This window comes from Netta rufina (genome assembly GCF_964035555.1).
Source record: "Netta rufina genome assembly, chromosome: 2".
Taxonomy (NCBI): domain Eukaryota; kingdom Metazoa; phylum Chordata; class Aves; order Anseriformes; family Anatidae; genus Netta; species Netta rufina.
Genome location: NC_140124.1, coordinates 113,183,327 through 113,201,942, shown reverse-complemented (window position 1 = coordinate 113,201,942; position 18,616 = coordinate 113,183,327). Strand labels below are relative to the sequence as shown.

At 38.4% G+C, this 18,616-nt stretch overlaps 1 protein-coding gene across 2 annotated transcripts in view; it reads right to left on the bottom strand.

Moving 5' to 3' along the window:
* LOC311206763 (ethanolaminephosphotransferase 1-like) overlaps positions 1-18,616 on the bottom strand; it is a gene marked incomplete at its 5' end in the record, with an annotated part of 56,623 nt that overhangs the window by 28,858 nt on the left and 9,149 nt on the right. Inside the window, 4 exons of one of the 2 annotated variants that reach the window (XM_084282405.1) lie at positions 3,235-3,309; positions 5,391-5,499; positions 9,997-10,065; positions 11,351-11,491. In XM_084282405.1, coding sequence (XP_084138531.1) covers positions 3,235-3,309; positions 5,391-5,499; positions 9,997-10,026 — 214 coding nt within the window. Of the gene's footprint in view, positions 1-3,234; positions 3,310-5,390; positions 5,500-9,996; positions 10,066-11,350; positions 11,492-18,616 lie in introns of those variants that run through there. The other variant, XM_084282404.1, reaches the window with a different exon arrangement.

Below are 18,616 nucleotides of genomic sequence, written 5' to 3'. Positions count from 1 at the left end.
AGGGACAATTCAGCAAAGTGAGACCAAAGAATCCACAGCTGCTACAGATCACATGCTACTTACTTCTCTGGATTATTTGGCAGCACTCTGGGTTTTGTTCAATGTAAATATACTTCAGGGATCTAAACCAGGAAAACATGAAATTTCATTTTGTCACAGATTTTAGAATATCTCCCAATTGTAATACCTGAACAGCTGTGAGATATCCTCAAGTCCAATACAAAGCTCTTGAGACAGTTCTTATAACTCTAAAAATTAAAGATCTCATAGGGGATTTCAAACATGTCTTGCCCCCGTCTTGAGCCATATTCTTTCTCCGTTAACATTGCCATTGAATTAACAGCATCTTACTGATATGTGCAGAGAGAAGATTGTGTATAAGCTTGTGGTTACTTGAATAGTGTAGTATAAATGTAAAAATTCTTTACTAAAGGTTGCTTCTGAAACTTATTTTAGCAAATAGGTACCTAAGCATTCCTAAGTATTATATGGTCTTTTGTATTTCAAGAGAATTCAGTCATATGGGTAATTCTTTTTTAAAATGAGAATGAAAAAAAGGTTCATATATTCATAAATTATTTTAGGGTGTCACCAAAAATACTCACATTAGATACTAAAATATGCACATCATGGTGAAACACTGTTTTTTGTTTTGTAGGGATATTTTATTAAAAACTCTTAGACTCATAATAGTATCAAGAAATACAGAACTTATAACAGACATGGGGAGAAACATGGGAACTTTATAATACATGCATAAAAATGTTTTCATAAAATCTTTATCCACCTTTTCCCTGTGGTTTCACTAGCTCTTCAAGGTATCATAGAATCATAGAGTCACAGAATGGTTTGGGTTGGAAATGACCTTAAAGATCACCTAGTTCCAACCCCCCTGCCATGGGCAGGGACACCTCCTACCAGACCAGGCTGCCCAAAGCCCCATCCAGCCTGGCCTTGAACACCTCCAGGGATGGGGCATCCACAGCTTCTCAGGGCCTCACCACCTGAGTGAAGGATTTCCTCCTAACATCTAATCTAAATATCCCTCTTTTAGTTTAAAACCATTCCCCCTTGTCCTATCACTCCACTCCCTGACACAGTCCCTCCCCAGCTTTCCTGTAGGCCCCCTAAAGTGCTGGAAGGCTGCTATAAGGTCTCCCCAGGGCCTTTTCTTCTCCAGGCTTAACAACCCCATTGCCCTCAGCCTGTCTTCATAGGAGAGGTGCTCCAGCCTTTTGAACACATTTGTGGCCCTCCTCTGGACTCATTGTAATACATCCATGAAATGATATATCCATATCAACAGTATTTTCTGTTTTAGGTGTCATTTTGCAATCATTCATGCCAATAACAGTGCATGTTCAATAGTGGACATACACTTCCCCGTGTTTCCATTGCTCTAGAATTCTTACATTTTGTCTCAGGAAAGTTTATAAATATTCCATTTTATTAAAGTTTACATAACTTCAAACTATTAGAATTCAAAATAAGAGATAAAAGCATTCAATTTTAGGGAAAGTATACCAAACCACCTTAACAAGGGGGAAAGAAAGAGCAGCATGCTAGAAAATTTGGAGAGAGTAACTGTGTCATTAAAAAGAAGCTGAGAGAGACTTAAGTTGCATATCTGGTTAGTTATTATGGCTCTTTGCAATCTTCCAATGGGAAAACTTTGGCCATGAAGAATTAAATCTGAGACTAAATATTTCATAAAGTGGCTTGGACAGCAGACACAAAAATCTGCATATACATCAGTTCATTATAACTTCGACTGTCAACATTATACTCCTGGCCTTCCAAGCATTCGGAACTACAGGCCTCACTGGCAAATAGCATCTACATTAAGAACCTCAGAAGCCAAATTTCCAAAGAGCTTTCTGGGGTGTCGTATAATAACAGCTCCAATATGGAATTCCTATTTATGAAACAATAGCCACTTCATGACATTTCCTACAGTTACAAAACAAATGGTTTTCACAAAAGAAACTACGGCTTCTGCTAATGATTAGAGAGAGCTGTTAGGGAAATCTGGCTGGTAATCAACTTCAAGTGATGGTTGTCCCAGTGATTTTTAAGGTACAAATACGAAGAAATTCTGGACAAAATAATTTTGGCCCAAACTCCCACTTGAATGTAAAAAGCCAAGATACTCACAATATAGAGAGTATAGATGTATGCACAATGGGATACACCCAGGTTAATGAAGATGTCTCTACATGCACAGGTCTAGTATCAAAAGCAGTCAGTATCTTTGCCCTGCACTGCAGTGTACATACAGAACACGTTTGTATCTAGCCCAGATATCTTAACTACAGCACTCAAATATATGGCTACACTGTGCAGTGAAGGTCCTTACAGGAACCAGCTCCAAAAGAGCTAACGCACCTGCACAGCGCAGTGTAGTCCATGTAACCATACCAGCTTGAGTACTCCCAGAAGGAGCTCTGCAGCACCATGCTCTAGATTGGCATGGGTTAGCTTTGCAGAGAGAGCAAGACATCCATCTGATGTCCATGTCGCTCCAAGATGTGCATCAGTCCATATCTACAACTGAACTCACTGAGGTGTAGCTTCACAAAACTGCACAGCAAAGTGTAATGGACCTAGAAATATCAGTATGCTGTAAAATATGGAATATAAAACAGAAAATGGTTTAAAGGTGTTATTGAAGAAAAATAGCCACAGGGGAAGAAAAAAAAAAAAAAGATATCCCCATGAGAAGCTCAAGCTGGTCATCCCACTCATACCATCTCTCCTGACACACACTGTAAGTACCAAAGTGCCTTAAACACCAGGTTAAAATGCTACGTTCATTTTCCTTTTTCTCTGCTTTGTCCTTTACTTTCCCTGTCTTTGAAAGCACTTTCTGTTAATACAAGTGTCAGGTACCTCCTCAGAATGTCACTGCTGCGTGCCAAGAATTTTTATGAAACCCAACAGCAATGACTGCTGCTATGTAATGATTTCTATTGTTCCTCTAAAAAAATTGAACTTTACAGATAAGAGCTATAGTCATAGAAGCTTTAATATATCATTAAAAATTGGTGGTTTTTTATCTTATTTTTGTTGTTGTTGTCATTTTGTTTGTTTTTGTTTTTGTTTTCATCTCAGAGAACAGTTTTGGGGAGCAATAATTTATTTACTGTAACTCTTCATCTTGGAATCAGCCCTAGCAACTAGTAGATAAAACTACGTGAAGACGTCAGATGTGTGAATCATTGCATTGTACCTTACCTAAAGCATAAGCACAAAAGGTGGTAAAAGCGCTGAACAGCCACACCCAGGTTGGAACAAGTCCAGGACTGGTACCTGAAATAAATTGGGTAGCGAGTCAGCACAGCAGTGGTTAATATCAAAGCAATCCACCAAGATATGCATATACATATACACAAGCTGCCACTGATTAGCCTACAATGGCAAACAGAATTAAATATTTGCTTTTGACCTTCAATCAACTTAGGTCATCAGCCAGCTCTGCCATTTCAAGCAAACAATGACCAGGCTTGAATATATTTGTGCTGTAAAGAAAAGAAGATAAACTAAAGGTTTTTGGTCCTGAAATGAATTTAGTATTGCACAAAATAATAATAGAAGCTAAGCAACAATTTTCACAGGTCATGGGAAGAATACCCATCAAAAATAGTTTATGCCTATGCAATATTAAAATAATAATAATAACCTTTAAGCCTGATCATTTTTATTAGCACCAATATGGGTTTTGTATGGCAGTTTTAACATACAGATCTGAACAGGAAAATTTTGCCCTTAGACTAGGACAGATATTAGTACCTTTTTTTTTTTTTTTCCTTTTGATAAGGTGCCTAACATTTTTAATGAATCTGTTAAAAGAAAGCTGAATTAGACAGAATGTGAGGTTCTGTCACTGCTCTTCTGACAGCAATAGCCCGAGGTTATTTTTCAAGAATTCAACCTTGTTTTCCAAAGAGCGTTCTGTTCAAATTAAACATTCTCCATTGAGGGCTTGAAGTAAGCCAGCAGTAAGCTCTGCGAAGCCCCCTGGGGTTCCTGCATGAGGGAAGGCTTGCACCCAGGGGTGCGCCCGGACCCAGCACCTGAAGGTGCACTCCTCTCATCTCAACACCTCGCGCTGCCCGCGTGAAAGAGAAGATGGCACTTCCTGACTCCTAGCTGCACGTTTTCAAACTGCGGAATGAAAAACAGCTGTCCAGGAAATTAAGTCTTTTATTCCTGATCCTTTGCATGGAATTGATATCTGATATTCAAAAGACTCGTTAAATTGCATGACCGCTTTCAATCACTACAGAAATGATGGACACTGTGCTCCCGTGAAACCAAGAGCCGCCTTGCACACTGCACACAAAAGAACTTACTTTAGTCACAATCTCAAATATCTTCGACATCAATATGTATCTACTGGGAATGTGTCAAGATGAAATTATGCATCAAGAGACCTGTGCTGTCTGCTGTACTATTACAGAACTTGGCAATTATCAGCCATATGGAATAAAATGCAAGTGTTTAAGCGTGAGGGTAGGTAGTTACACAACAGGTAACTAGAGATTCATAGCCTCTGAAAATGTGATGTTCATACAGGATCATTTTTAAACCAAATCTGCTAGCAAATATCTCTAGAATTGTTGCAATAAATGTACAAACAGCTCACCACAGAGTACCTCCCAAATCTAACCATATGCACAAGAAATTAAAAGTAACAAAAAAATCAAATGTTATTGTTTCAGGAAATAAAGTGCTAAGCTTTGCCCAAGATGTCTAATTTGAAGAAAAGCAAAGATCTTTATATGTTAATCACCTGTGAGATGCTTACCACTCTTTTGTTTTATCAACAACTGGTCTAAGAAGTCCAGAATTAAACACTGGCTATGCTCAGGAGCAATCAGCTCCAAAAAGCTCTTGGCTTGGTCTACCATAAGGAGAAGGTACAGGTTTGGACTTAGAGAATTTCAAGAGACATTTGTTTAAAAATTTCTTTTTTGTCTAGAAGCAGTCTTGAATGGAGGGGGGTGTGTGATTTTTTTATGGAGAGGGAAATTAACTCATTCAGGCATAGATTCAGGTATTAGGAAATGTGAAACCGACGAAAGTTTTATGAAGACTATTAGGGTGTTCTTTGTGCATTAAAATCCTGGCACACACTTTAAATAAAATGGGATATTATCACAGAGTTCAAATAGTACATGCTGAAACCCATATTTAGGAATGAAATTATTTTTTTCCAAAAAAATGACCTAAATTTATAATGCCATGGGTGAGGTCAGACCCTCCTATATGCAAATGAAGCCCTGTTAAGGGAATGAGTGTAAGTTTCAGGTGTGTCCCCCCTGTATTACTCAGAAGTATGACAGAAGCAGCTCTGTAATTCTGAAAAATTACAATATAAGGATATTTACCTGAGGCAGTGTAGTCCCAGTCATAAAAAGATATTAGAAAATAATTAACTAAAATCATGACAAATCCAGAGAATGTTAGCAGGTTGGGAGCAATCCACAAAGGCACTATCTGTTAAAAAGAAAAAAAAAGCTAAAAAATATCCTCTTTCAAATTAGAAGTCCTATTTTGAATAAATATTTTATATTTTTTATCAGGAAAGGAGAAGCCTGTATAAGACATAAGCAATATTCATATTACAGCATGTTTTTCCATTTTCAAATTTCTGGAGCTATTTATTTTCAAATGCCACCCTTTTGCGTTTGATCATTGTGACTGCAGTAAAAACATGACATAAAAATGTTGCATTTCCTCTGTTATACGCTATCCTTGTTTTCCCAGACACCAAGGAAAGCTTCTCGCCACTTTGTGTAGCACAACTGACAGAAGCCTACAGCACCCCAGTGTGGCAATTCAGCATCTAGGTGGCAGGGTTTTGCTAAGTTTTCTATTCCCACACTGCAACAAGGAAACTTGCTCTTCTAAAACATGCTAATAATTTCCAATCCCAGACATCAACAAAAACAAAGACTTATAGATTAAGCAGAACTCGTTACAAATAGCTCCTGACATCTCCAGATAGTAACTTTCTGCAGAGTCACCATCTTCAGCCATAAACTATGAACACTACATTAATTCGTTTGACTTTGTAGAGTGCTGAAAAGTACTCTGTGTCTCCTCCTAAACCTCTAATTTCTTGTCCCATTAACCCTTCTCAGCTATTCATTCCCTGTGGCTTTCAGGTATTCCTTACATTGCAGCAGGGGTCCTTTATGGTAATGCTCTTCCCGAATAGCCCATTTTTTTTCCAGAATATTTTCTGAAATAATATACACAACTATCTACATGATTTTTAGACAGAATATACTTGCAAAAATATTATATAAGCAGCAGCTACTCCTGTAACTCAGAAACCATATCAACCAATATATACAACATAAAAATATTGGAGACTTAAAATCAGATTCTTTGCAGCATCTATGGACTATAAATGTACATAAAGATGTACTTTAACACTATAAAATATTACAAAACTCTTTAAATACTGTAGAATAAGAAGCAGAACAATTTCATATACTACTATTAGTTTTGAAATCAACATTTTGTTAATATCTTTGGACTAGATACATGGACAGATGGATGAATAGATAATAATTTATATACATTTTACATTTCCTCTCTCCTACTTCTATGTAAAAAAAAATGTACGAAATGTTAGACAGATTACCCATCACAATGAGATCTTCTTTCTTCTAGTATATTACAAACAATAGTATTCAAAAGAATTGGTACAACTGATAATATACACTGTAAGGTTTCAAAAATTAGATGAAAATTCCTGAATGTTTTTCTGTTATATTTCTTAGATGTTTTCCTTAAGTGTATTGGAAAAAAAATAAAATCTGGTAGCTGCATTCCTTATGACTAGGAATTTGTCAGTAATTTTAAAACATCAGTGCTTACAGTAATTAAAGTAAGGAATGGAATGCGCACAGCTACTATACATCTATGTATACATATATATATAAATCTGAGTTTTCAAAACCCCAATTCTAAATCCCTAAGATCAAGTGATAGCACATGTTTCCAGAAGTTCCTTTAAGGGTTCACATAAGAAAAAACTCTCTTCACTGCACATCTTACTAAAGCAACTGCACACTCTGGATGCAGTGATAGCATCACATCTCTTTTTGATACCTGAGGATGCAGAAACTTAGTAAGATGGAGGTTTGGTGCAAATCTCCTGTTATGGGATTTGTCTATTGTCTGTGATCTTACATGAACCAAGGACAGATACTGATGAAGAAATTCTAGACTGGTCTCTTTTACTGTAAAATGGGATAAAAATAGTGCCTTAAGACAACTCCTGTATGAACCATTTACATGGATATACAGATGACATCCAATGTATTGTTTTAAATGACTGATTTCTACTGTATGATTCATAATAATTGTTGACCAAAGTGACGTGCCATAAATGTCTGCTTCCTAATTAGGTTCGCCATTCTAAATAGCCTCAATATCATTAGCAAGTTATTATGGGAAATAATTTCTACTTACACAGTACAAACATGAAGACTTTATTTTAACCCACTTTCTTGCTAACCTGTATTTTAGGAAGGAAACCATCAAAGCATGTTGTTATAAGTGCAATCCCTTTGGTGCAATGAAAAGAAGTTACAGGAGATCAGTCCTCAGGAAAACAGCCTCTCCTCCAGTTAGGCATTGTTTTGATCCTTAACTGACCTAATCTGTCTAGGTATTTAGAAAATATTCCAGTTGCAAAATCCCTTTTGTTATAGTCAATGCCCATTATTCTTTTGGTTAGCATTACACTACCATCACCCTGTTTCACAATTCAGAAATCACAGGGTGGTGAAAATTAACTTCTTAAACATATTGGAAAAACACAGCCTGGCTTTACCAGTATCCTAGTATCCTATATAAGAACACGTTCCAAACTTTATTATCTAATTAACAGACAGGAGAAGTCTAATGCATTGATGCACTACATGATTAATACAACCAGAGGCTCCGCTGGGAAGCATAACATCTGCTCTATTGCAAAATGTTCTTTATAGTTCCACAAAATACTGATTTCTGTTTTAATGGGTCCACAGCCATTCATGCTTAAAGCCTTAACCCAAACAACAAATGCTTTAGCATAATCAACTGCCTATGTGGATAATAATCTGTAAAGTACATGTATTTATATAAGGCTCTGTAGAAACTTGAAGTATTCTTTAAGTAAGTCACTTGAGACCACTAAAATTCTACTCACGCATGATTCTAATGATAAAATCAAAGTTCATAAGGCAACTGGGGGGTCGGTTAATTGACTTCAATGGAGCTGGCATACACCTGTGTATCCTAGGGGGACTTCCTCCTTTTCCTCTTATTGTCCTGCACAAGTGTGATTTCTCATGAATACAAATACAGGAAGAAGATTCAGTGAGCATAGGAGCTAAGTAATGCTATCCATTATCCATCAGATAGCAAGCCATGGTGCTTTATTATAAAACACAAATCTTAATTAAAGGCAAAAGGACTGTGCATGGAATTAATTCATTAAGAATACATACCTGTAGTTGCATAATCAGAATAATTTTAAATAATACATAGAGAAAGTTAATTGTTACCCTATAGTTTCATGCACGGTGGCAAAGCTGCCATAGGAAAGCCAAAGACAGAACAGCACCCACTCCAGCCCTTGGTTCTGCACTCAGATCGCCCACTTCCAGCACTGTGCTCTGCTTTGGGTTCTCCCCAAAGTGAACAAAATCATGCTCAGCTAGAATTTAAGGAGGTTTAAGATATGTAAACCTCATATATAAGCTTATATAACATATATAAACATTTTTCATAGGGCCTATCACTCTGTGCTCCATGGGGACTGTCAAGCAGATTGATGCTTTCCTGCCAGGAAAACCCTGCAACTGTTAGAAGAACTCAACCCCAAAGGAAGTTTTTCTCTGGTGATACTTTCTCTTCAGTTTGATAGCAGTCAAATATTTTTGAATCTCACAAACCAGAGCATGACTGCACAGTAAAGGCTCATCTGCACGGGACTCCTGAGTGCTAGGGGTGCTTTTCTGCCTCAGTGTTTTCCTCTATATTAAGATGGGAATGGAAACAATTTTCTCTTAACTGAATTATTGAATTTAGTTTCACATCTTGGAATTGCTTTTCTTTTATACCAGGCTCTGGTTATTTTTTAATTCGGAAGTTAGGACATATAAACAGTTTTAAGAAATTACATTGAGGTAATGAACAAGATATTACAATTTTCTTGCTGTGCCAAGCATAAGCAACAGCTGAATTATAAAACCCAAACATGGCAGGCCACCTGCATCCATTTTTCTTGCATATACTTTTCCTTTAAGTCTGCTCCACTCTAAAGATTTCCATTTCAGAGACATGCAGAAGTTATTGCTTCCTTGAAGATCAATAAAGTTTGTATTTATTTGAGATAAAGCCTCTTCTTTTGCCAACAAAAGCAAAGCTAATTGTGAGCAGTTTTATTTTTAAAAACAGCAGATCATAATGCATTCAAGGGATGCCATCTCCCAATCGTTACGGTGATCATGGTAACCGCTCTCATTTTCAGCTTCTTAGAGAAATGCCGAGCTCCCTCAAGCAAGTACCCTTGGGAGAAAATGAGACAGCACTTGCATAAAATCACTTGCACAGCACAGAGATAAAGCCATGCTGTTGTTAGGTGGCATATGCTGTACAACAATAATGTGTACTAAGTAAACCCTTTAATGTCTGCAAAGCTGTTTAACGAAAGATGCAACAGAAACTGATGCCTGCTGCATAATGATCAGAAAAAGAAAAAAAAATTAAAAATAAAAAAATAAACCTTGTTTCCCCCCCCAAAAAAAAAACACCTCTAAATCCATACATATTCATCTTATATAGCTATGTGGTCAGTAATATGTTATCTTTCATATGGATGTCTTAATTTCAGCTTTATTAATCAATATGTACCTTTAAATGAAAATACTTCTTGTATTTAAAATAAATTCTTAGATTATCATGTGATATTCTGTTAAATAAGACTCCTACCTTAATAATTTTGTTCCAGATGGGCTGCATAACATACACAGATAAAGGATTTGTATCCACAGCATTGTACTGGAAGGAAAAAAAGCACAGGTGTTAAACAAAGCAGTGAACAATGCATACTTTATCCCTGTATGCTCATCAGCATCTAAGAACGGTAATTCTGGGTGTGCCTGGTGCAAATTTATTTTATTCTGATGAACATTCTTACAGCTCTAATTTAATTGAATAGTGCCAACCTCATTTATGTTAATCTTGACAGTATCTTTACGTACAACAACAAAGGTCTGGGCTGATATAATGGCAAACAGTTGTGCAATCACACTTTACTTTTAAATTCTCAATCATTTTATAAGCTATCCTATGAGACCCTGCATTTCTGAATTATTTTTTAATTAATATCTTTATTGCACCATCAGTAATGCATAGCCTCAGCAGCAGTTCATTGTTGGTGTGTAAAAAATATAGTGCATATGGAATATGGTCATAAGTGGAATATTGTCTCACAGAGATACACAGCTTTGGACACAGTCATATCTCCACTATGCTAATTAATGTAAGACAATGTTACCATAAAAATATGTTCTACAATATCATAGTTCGTTACCAAAATAAAATTTTCCTATTGGACGGAGTTATAAAAATATTACATATTTTTTGTAAATTCCAGTAATTGCATATCTGCAACTCCTGCAAAGGATTTCAGAAATCTGAGCCTGCCTTGAATTGCTGTCATCTACCTTCTCACAGAGGACAGTATCAAGATGTAGCCTGCCTTCACACTTAAGAGCACACACCCAGAACTATATGCACAAGAATGATTTTCATTGATAATGTCGTTCACAGCCAAGTTCTTGAACACTGGCAAGTCTGAAGCATAAGAATTTATATGCATTGGGGTGGACATGCAATTCTTTCAGAAATTTGAGGACTTTGAAAGAACATACATGGCATATGTGTTACCATGATGCATGAGACTCCCAAAAAGAATCACGTGTATCTGTACACAGCTTTGTCCAAACATTGTGTGTGGGCAATTAGAGTAAGATAGTGACTCATTAGACCACAATCTGTTGAAGGTGTTCACACATGGAAGAGCTGGTGATGGCTTTCATTTCACCTAGCTTTAACGAATAACTCTTTGTTTGTTCTCTCTATAGTTCATTTATCTACCTATCTCAGCCAACTGCACATGGGATGAGCCTACACTCTTGAAATACCTGTTTCAACTCATTAATTATCAAAGAAGCCTAGACGCTTATCTTAAACTTGGGCACCTTTCAGGTGACTGAGGTCTAGCAACATTAATCTTGATCTCTGTATGCCCATTCTCCAAATTTTAACACACACACTTCACCTGCACACTTGAGTTGTTAAAGAGCTTTCAGTGCACAAGTGCCAGCAGAACAAAAAATTCATGCAGCATGCCTCCATTTTTGAGTTCACAGTCCATGACTCTTCATTCAATCTTTCTGAGCTCCTGAGGATATCAGCCTACAGAGGGCTTCACCACATTTCCTTTTCCTATCTGCATATAAAGGATGTATTTAAATTACTTTCTGGAAAAAAAAAAAATACACTTGCTTAGTTATTTTTAAATTTGTGGTTGTTTTGATCAAGACAATAAATGTAGTATATTTGTAAAACTTAGAACATAGCTATATGTTGTGAACATGTACATATTAACAGAATCATAGAACAGCTTGGGTCAGAAGGGACCTTACAGACCATCCAGCTCAACCCCTGCCATGGGCAGGGACACCTCCCACCACACCACGCTGTCCAAGGCCATTCAGCCTGGCCTTGAACACCTCCAGGGATGGGGCATCCACAGCTTCTCTGGGCAGCCTGTGCCAGGGCATCACCGCCCTCTGAGTGAAGAACTTCCTCCTAATCTCTAATCTAAATCTATCCTCCTCTAGTTTAATACCATCCCTCCTTGTCCTATCATAATCTGCCCAAGTAGGAAAATGCTCTCCATCTTTTTTATAAGTTCTCTTTAAGTACTGAAAGGCTGCAATGAGGTCTCCCTGGAGTCTTCTCTTCTCCAGGATGAACTTCTCCAGGATGAACATGTGTTGGGGGCACATTATATTAGATACTAGATATTGACAAATATCCAAGAAATCACCTATAAACTACTGGTCAGACAGGGCAGATTAACTTTCCACTTGGAGTAAAACATACAGTTTAGTGAAGCGTACATCACTTATTTTTTCTAAAGATATGTGAAGTTTCACTTATGTGTATCATTTTTCTCTGCTGCTGCCACCCGTACTTAAACCATGACATAATTACATCATCAACAACTTTTCTGACAGAATATATATTAAAATTCTGAAATAAATTACATTAGCAAAATCAATTTGCAGGTTAAATTTTTCACTGTTACGTGTGTATTTGCAACTCCACATACTGTATGTTATACAGTATCTAGCAAACACTACTTGTTACAACTGATTGATCTTTTGATGGCACAGCTTCCATCTGAATAACCCAGTCTGAATTGGGATGTAGGATTTGCTTATATTAATGCCAGAATAACAATAATACCAAGATCCCTATGCAAATAGAATAGTCAGCTGGTACTTCATTCACCCAAGAACTAAGGGAATCCACTGAAAATGGGAGAAAATTCAAAGTATTCATTAGTGCTATTGAGGTTGCAGGTGTCCAGGAATCAGACCAAAGTTTCTCTGTAACTATTGCTTGTTTCCTCACCTCAGCTCTTACTCGAAAACTACATGAGGTATGTGACAACTTGCTGACCAGCAAGCTCAGCAGATTGAGCCATACCTAAATAAGAAGGCACAATACTTCACCTTGGCTCCTGCTCTTTCTTCTTTGGCTTTCTCCTTCTCCTCCTCACCCCAGCCCTTCGGAGTGATGAATAAAATCATACAGTCCTTGTTAAATAACAGCAGCAAAATAAGGCTTTCTACCCGAAGTACTCACTGGCTTTCCAGAACAACTACTTGTTCCCAGAAGAAAAAGGAAAAAAATTATTTATTATTCAAAACGATTCTCTTCTCACAGAGATATTTTGGAAAACTGAAGACACAGTCAGCTTCTGTCTCCTTGACGGTTTCCAAAGTCAAGGATCAAAACAGTCTTTATTTGTTACTAAAATAAAAAAAAAAAAAAAAAAAAAAAAGAGGATGATGGTCAGGTTGTGTCACCTGGAGACATTTCAAGAATCCTCACGCTGCTCCCCGTTCATTTCTATGCCTGTGGATGAGCTGCGGTCCTCTGGGTGGGGACGGAACATTCAGATTCAGTAGGCATGAAGAAGAATGGAAATTTGCTCTTCCCTATTCAGTAACTTTTTTTTAGTCAGACCAAAGGAAACATACATGGAAAAAAAACATTCTGCCAGTTTTCTGTCATGGCAAAAATAATATTTAACAAACAAAAGCTGCTATGCAGTTTAACACTCTGCTTTGCTCCGCTCTTAAGAAACTACTAACCTCAAGGTCATTAAATCCTCAGGAGTTTAATTGTCATAGCTTCCCATAAAAGTAAATTACTTGGTAATATGCCCACATAATGATCAATGAACGTGAATGTGAGAGCATACCGAAACATGACGTGAAAAAAATGCTGCCATTTGCTACTGCATAACTCTGACATTTTCAGGGTGCTTATGTTAAAAGACAGCAGTGGAGGGTAAGACTGTTGGAGGTGTTTAAGTGATACAAATGCTAAGCACTCTCCAGCAAACCCTTTTTGTGCTAGAAAAGGGGTTTTGGTTGTTCTTTTATTTACATGAAGAATGGATTGCATTAATCAGAAAGTTTCTATTAGTTATTACAAAAATATTTGGGAGGGAACGGCAGTAGCAGAATAGGAAAAATGGCATTAATCAGCTCCTTCTTACTGCCAGGCTTGAAAATTACTTCTGGTGGTGGTGGTTTTTTTAAATAGCTGATATCTCCTTGAAAGCCATCTGCTTTCCCTCTCCATGTTAGCAATGGCTGCTGCCAGAGGACGATACAGAGGGCAGGCAGGACACACAGACAGCAATGCACACAGACACACACACACGTGTGCAGCACGTGTCAGACACGCTCTCCCTGTGCTGACCTCCACCCAGCCACTCCAGCACATCGAGCCGGAGCTGTTCAGAGGAAAGGCAAGGGGATTAAGGCAAAGGGCTGGGGTGAGGATGAAGGTTTGAACAGTAAGAAAATGCACACTAAGGAAACAGAAGTGAGCAAGGGAAATGAGAGGAAAGAGAATGAGCCAAAGCAAAGGTTTGGCTACACAGCAGAGAGAAGAGATGGGCAAATACAAGAGGCAACTGGTCCAGAGAGGGTGAGCAGCGACAGCCTGTCAGTGGGTCCAAAGCAGTCTCAATGACCAAGGTCTTCACTGCTCAATGCATGACAAATGTTACCTTCTGGCTCACATCCACACAGCTTAGCAACACCTCCTGTTACCGCAGGCTGGTCACATCCACACCTCACTGCTCTTGGTGGAGCGGCCTGGGGCCGTGTTACCTGGTCCTGTGCAGCTAATGCACTGTTAGCATTGAGTACAAGTACATCTCAATTCAAAGTATCTGAAACAACCTGGAGACCACATCATAACCTGGTAATATGGTATTTTCATAGCAGGAGAGTGAATGTTGTGCATTTTCAAACGCCCAAACGCCCATGTGTGGGGAGAGTGCTGAAGGATGGTGAAAGCCACATAATGGTGCATAATGCCTCCAGAATGGACTATTTACAAAACAAAGCTATTGTCTTGGAGACAGTTTCTGGAAAAGAAAAAAGAATGAGCGAGTGAGCCAACCATTAACCAAAGCAGGCATCTGGATCCTCACTAAGGTCCCTGGCCCTCTCCAGCACTGCATTATGGAGTTATCCCAAGAATAAAAATGTGGAATGACCACAACGAAAAGAATAATATAAAACATATATCCACATTAACTTCAGGGTCAGGAAAGAAAGAAAGTTGCAAGAAATGTAGCTGCATTACTTGCTGGGAGATATTTACTTTAGCCAAGCTGGTCATTATGCTAACAGACTATTGCTTTTCTGTTACTTATCTTACTCCAGGTAGCACCGTACTGTGCAATGCAGCCACATCCATTCAGAGATACAGAGCAGAACTGTTGTGAATTCCTTACATCTGAATTGCTAGCATCATAATGACTCTGTAGGTGTAGATTTCATCTTAGCAGCAACAGATTTTCAATGCTTTACATTCCTGCCCAGAAATCAGCCGATTCAACCTGTTCATTAAAATTCACAAGAACTTCATGAATCAGCACAGGCTTCATTGTCCCCATTGTATATGTTGCAAGACTGAGGCACAGATGGACTGTGATTCACCCTAGGAGTATCTAGCAAAAGATACAGCCACAATGTTGTTAGACGTGTCATGTTTGTATAAATAATTTAAGTATAAGCAATAACAGTACCAGTGTATTCAAATAAAGTCACCCAAATTAGCTCAGCTTTATGCTCAAGTTCACTTTTGCGAAGGGAAATAAGTCTATCCAGAATGCAAAGGCTGGAAAGCTTCTTTTCCAGACAAACTAATGTTTAAAACAGCTATTTATCAGATAGCAATCACAGTTTTGGTTGCAATATTGAAGGTTCTGTGATCCCTCTAACATTTAATGTGAAATTAGATGCCTGCTGTGGAAGAACACACTAGTTGTTCCCACGCAGAAAAGATGAGAACCATCTAACAACAATGCAAGGATGAACATGAAGGACATAAATATTGTGAAGCCTGCCGTTTTCCTGCAAGCAAACTCAGCAAGCTCAGGCACAAGTATCAAAGAGCCACAGCTGCATACATGTGCTGCATATGGTCCTGCAGGCATGGGTAACCTCCACAGCACCTCTTAAGTCAAGTGTTCATCATATTTGTGTTATCCATGAAAAAAAAAAAAAAAAAAAAAAAAAAAATCTGTATATATTAGTTAGCAATGCCTGGCAAAAGAATGAATGATGAAGGAGGGTGAGAACGTGCAAAGAAGGTACTACAAGGTAACAGTATTTGCCTTGAGAAGCACTAGAGCAGATCTACGTGTGCGTGTCATTACCTCTAGATGAGGATTTGATGAATTGAGATAACCTATGCCTATGGTACATGGATAAAGTACTTCATATTTCTTGCTGGGGAAGCCAACCAAAATGAGAGAAGCTGAAATGCAGTAAGCTCCCTAAGCATGTTGCTCAACATAAATTATCTTATTCCTCCACTCTAAAACTAGCTCAGAGTGTTATCAGACTTTTAAAGTGTTATCAAAGGTTTAATTGAACGTTGAACCTATAGTCATTTACATCTGTTCAAAATGAATGGAGAAGAGAGGAATGGACCAAATCATTTTATCCTCCTCTTAAATTAACTTTTCAAAATTAACTTAGGCAATATTATGGTCTTTCAATAAGTTATCTATTGAAAATAATAACTTCACAGAGTGGTTTCCTACAATATTTGTACAGTGGCACATTTCAACGGTGGAACCTGAACATCTCCTGATCGTTTCCCAGTAAAGCATAAACACAAGCTTGTTATCATTTGGCCTGTAGTTATATGAAGGGCTCTATATCTTGGATGGAAAATTTGGGGAGATCTGCTGATAGAAATGCTTGAAAACCCAATGTTCAATGGTATATATTTGAAATAATAATAATAATAATAATAAAAAAAATAACAAGTGATAATGTCTTACTAAACACCCAACTATCCCTCCAATACTATTTATATCAGTCCAAAATTCTATCAGCTTTGTTTAAAAAATTTTGGATAAAGAAGAAGGCATTACACATAGTCTTGACAGTGTTTACCCTTGCAAGGGTCCTGGGTGCATCTCTCAGTAGGAACCCTATACCTGGCCATGGACCCACTGATACGGGACTTATCCTTACCCATGTGCCAACATCCTGGCCACCCCTATCTCCAGGAAGGTGCCTGATGCCCAGGGCCGGGACTGCCCTGGTGTCCCCAGGCCTGCCCTGCTCCTGGCCAGGGTGGTGGGATGGATCCTGGCTGCCAGACCCTATTCTGCTCACCCTGGGTGGCTCCTGATGTCCCCAGCCCCCAAGGTAGGTCCCCAGCCACTTCAGTGGCCCAACTGCTACACATACCCTCCTACGGCATTATTTATCACATCTCTTCTCTCCATACAAAATGTCACCATACCCAGATTGGTAACTAACAGACAACAAGAGGAATGGCAATGGATTAGGTGAGGTATATTCTCTTTTGCATTAGATGAATTTTTTGTGTTTTCCTAAGCTACAAAAATGACCCTCCCAATTTAGGGATCAATCAGGTGTTATTTCAGAGAGCTCTGTAAGAATTCTCCTTTCTGGGCAAGTTATTTCATAATTATGCAACACGAACTTTCCTTCTTTGGTGTTTTGCACTTCTGGAACCACACAAAAAAATAAAGAAATCACTGAAAAATCTGGTAATAATTTTCCATCCACCTTCCAGATACCTAGAATGCATTAAACACAAGGTTTTTAATTGTGCTTTATATGCATTTTTACAGGCTTGTATATGTTATGGGACAGTCTTGGGTTTTAATAAAAGCTTCACAATGGGAAAGAAGAAGTAAACTATACAACAACAAGACAGATATACAACATTGTGGATGCCAAATAAATTCCAAACGTTCAGCAGTTCAAAAGTGCTGATATATTCCAAAACACAAGCCCAGCACTTCTAATAATGAAATTATGTTATACCATCACTTAGTTAATTATTCATAAATAAATGACTCAGATTTTATATGTCCAGTTGCTTAGTTTGGACTACCCTGCCTTTCCCCTCTGTCCATATATCTGTACTTTGATTAGGTCACTGATACCTAAGACCAGGAAGTATAAGCCTCTAAGACATCTAGGGCTGAAGCCTACAACACACGAGTAGAAGCTGAAGAAAAGGGTTTGTAATTTATCCTGGAGAAGGGTATGGAGTGCGGGGCTTGCAATCGCATCCTCAGATGCAGATGATTGTCTCTTTGGAGGGTCTGAGACCGTGGGCTCTGTTATCTGATGGTCATGCTGGATGTAGCTGCATGGTGAGGGAAGGGAGGCTGCCCAAGCTGTGCTCCTGGGAGGTCCTCTGTCCCCTGACCTTCTCCCCTCTGATTCCATTAGCCTGCGCATACTCACACTTAGGAAATATGATTAAGTTACCCTTCCATCTTAAACTATTCCTGTAAAATGCTCAAATCCCAATGTGATGATTTGGACAACTCAACAACTCTGGTTGATATCACTAAGACGTTAGGAAGCTGTTCTTACATAAACTGCTGTGTTATGGATACTTTGTGGATGTATAGTCATCGTTCAGACTTCCCTCCCCATTTTCAGGAATCCTGACACATGCATTAGGCCACATGCCACATCCTGTCATTTAATGGAAATCTGTATGAACCCATATCTATGACGCCATGGGGCACGTGGAGCTGTAGGTCAGGATGGGCTGCTCTCAGGGGATCATGCCTGCTAGCAGCCCGTCCTCTTGCCTGCAGAGCAGTGCCGTTGCCTCCTTCATCCTTTGTCATTCCTTCACAGAATCACGGGTGAGGATCAGAGGTTAATTCAGGTTAGAAGGGACCTCAGAAGGCCAGCACTGGGGTGCTGGTGTTAGA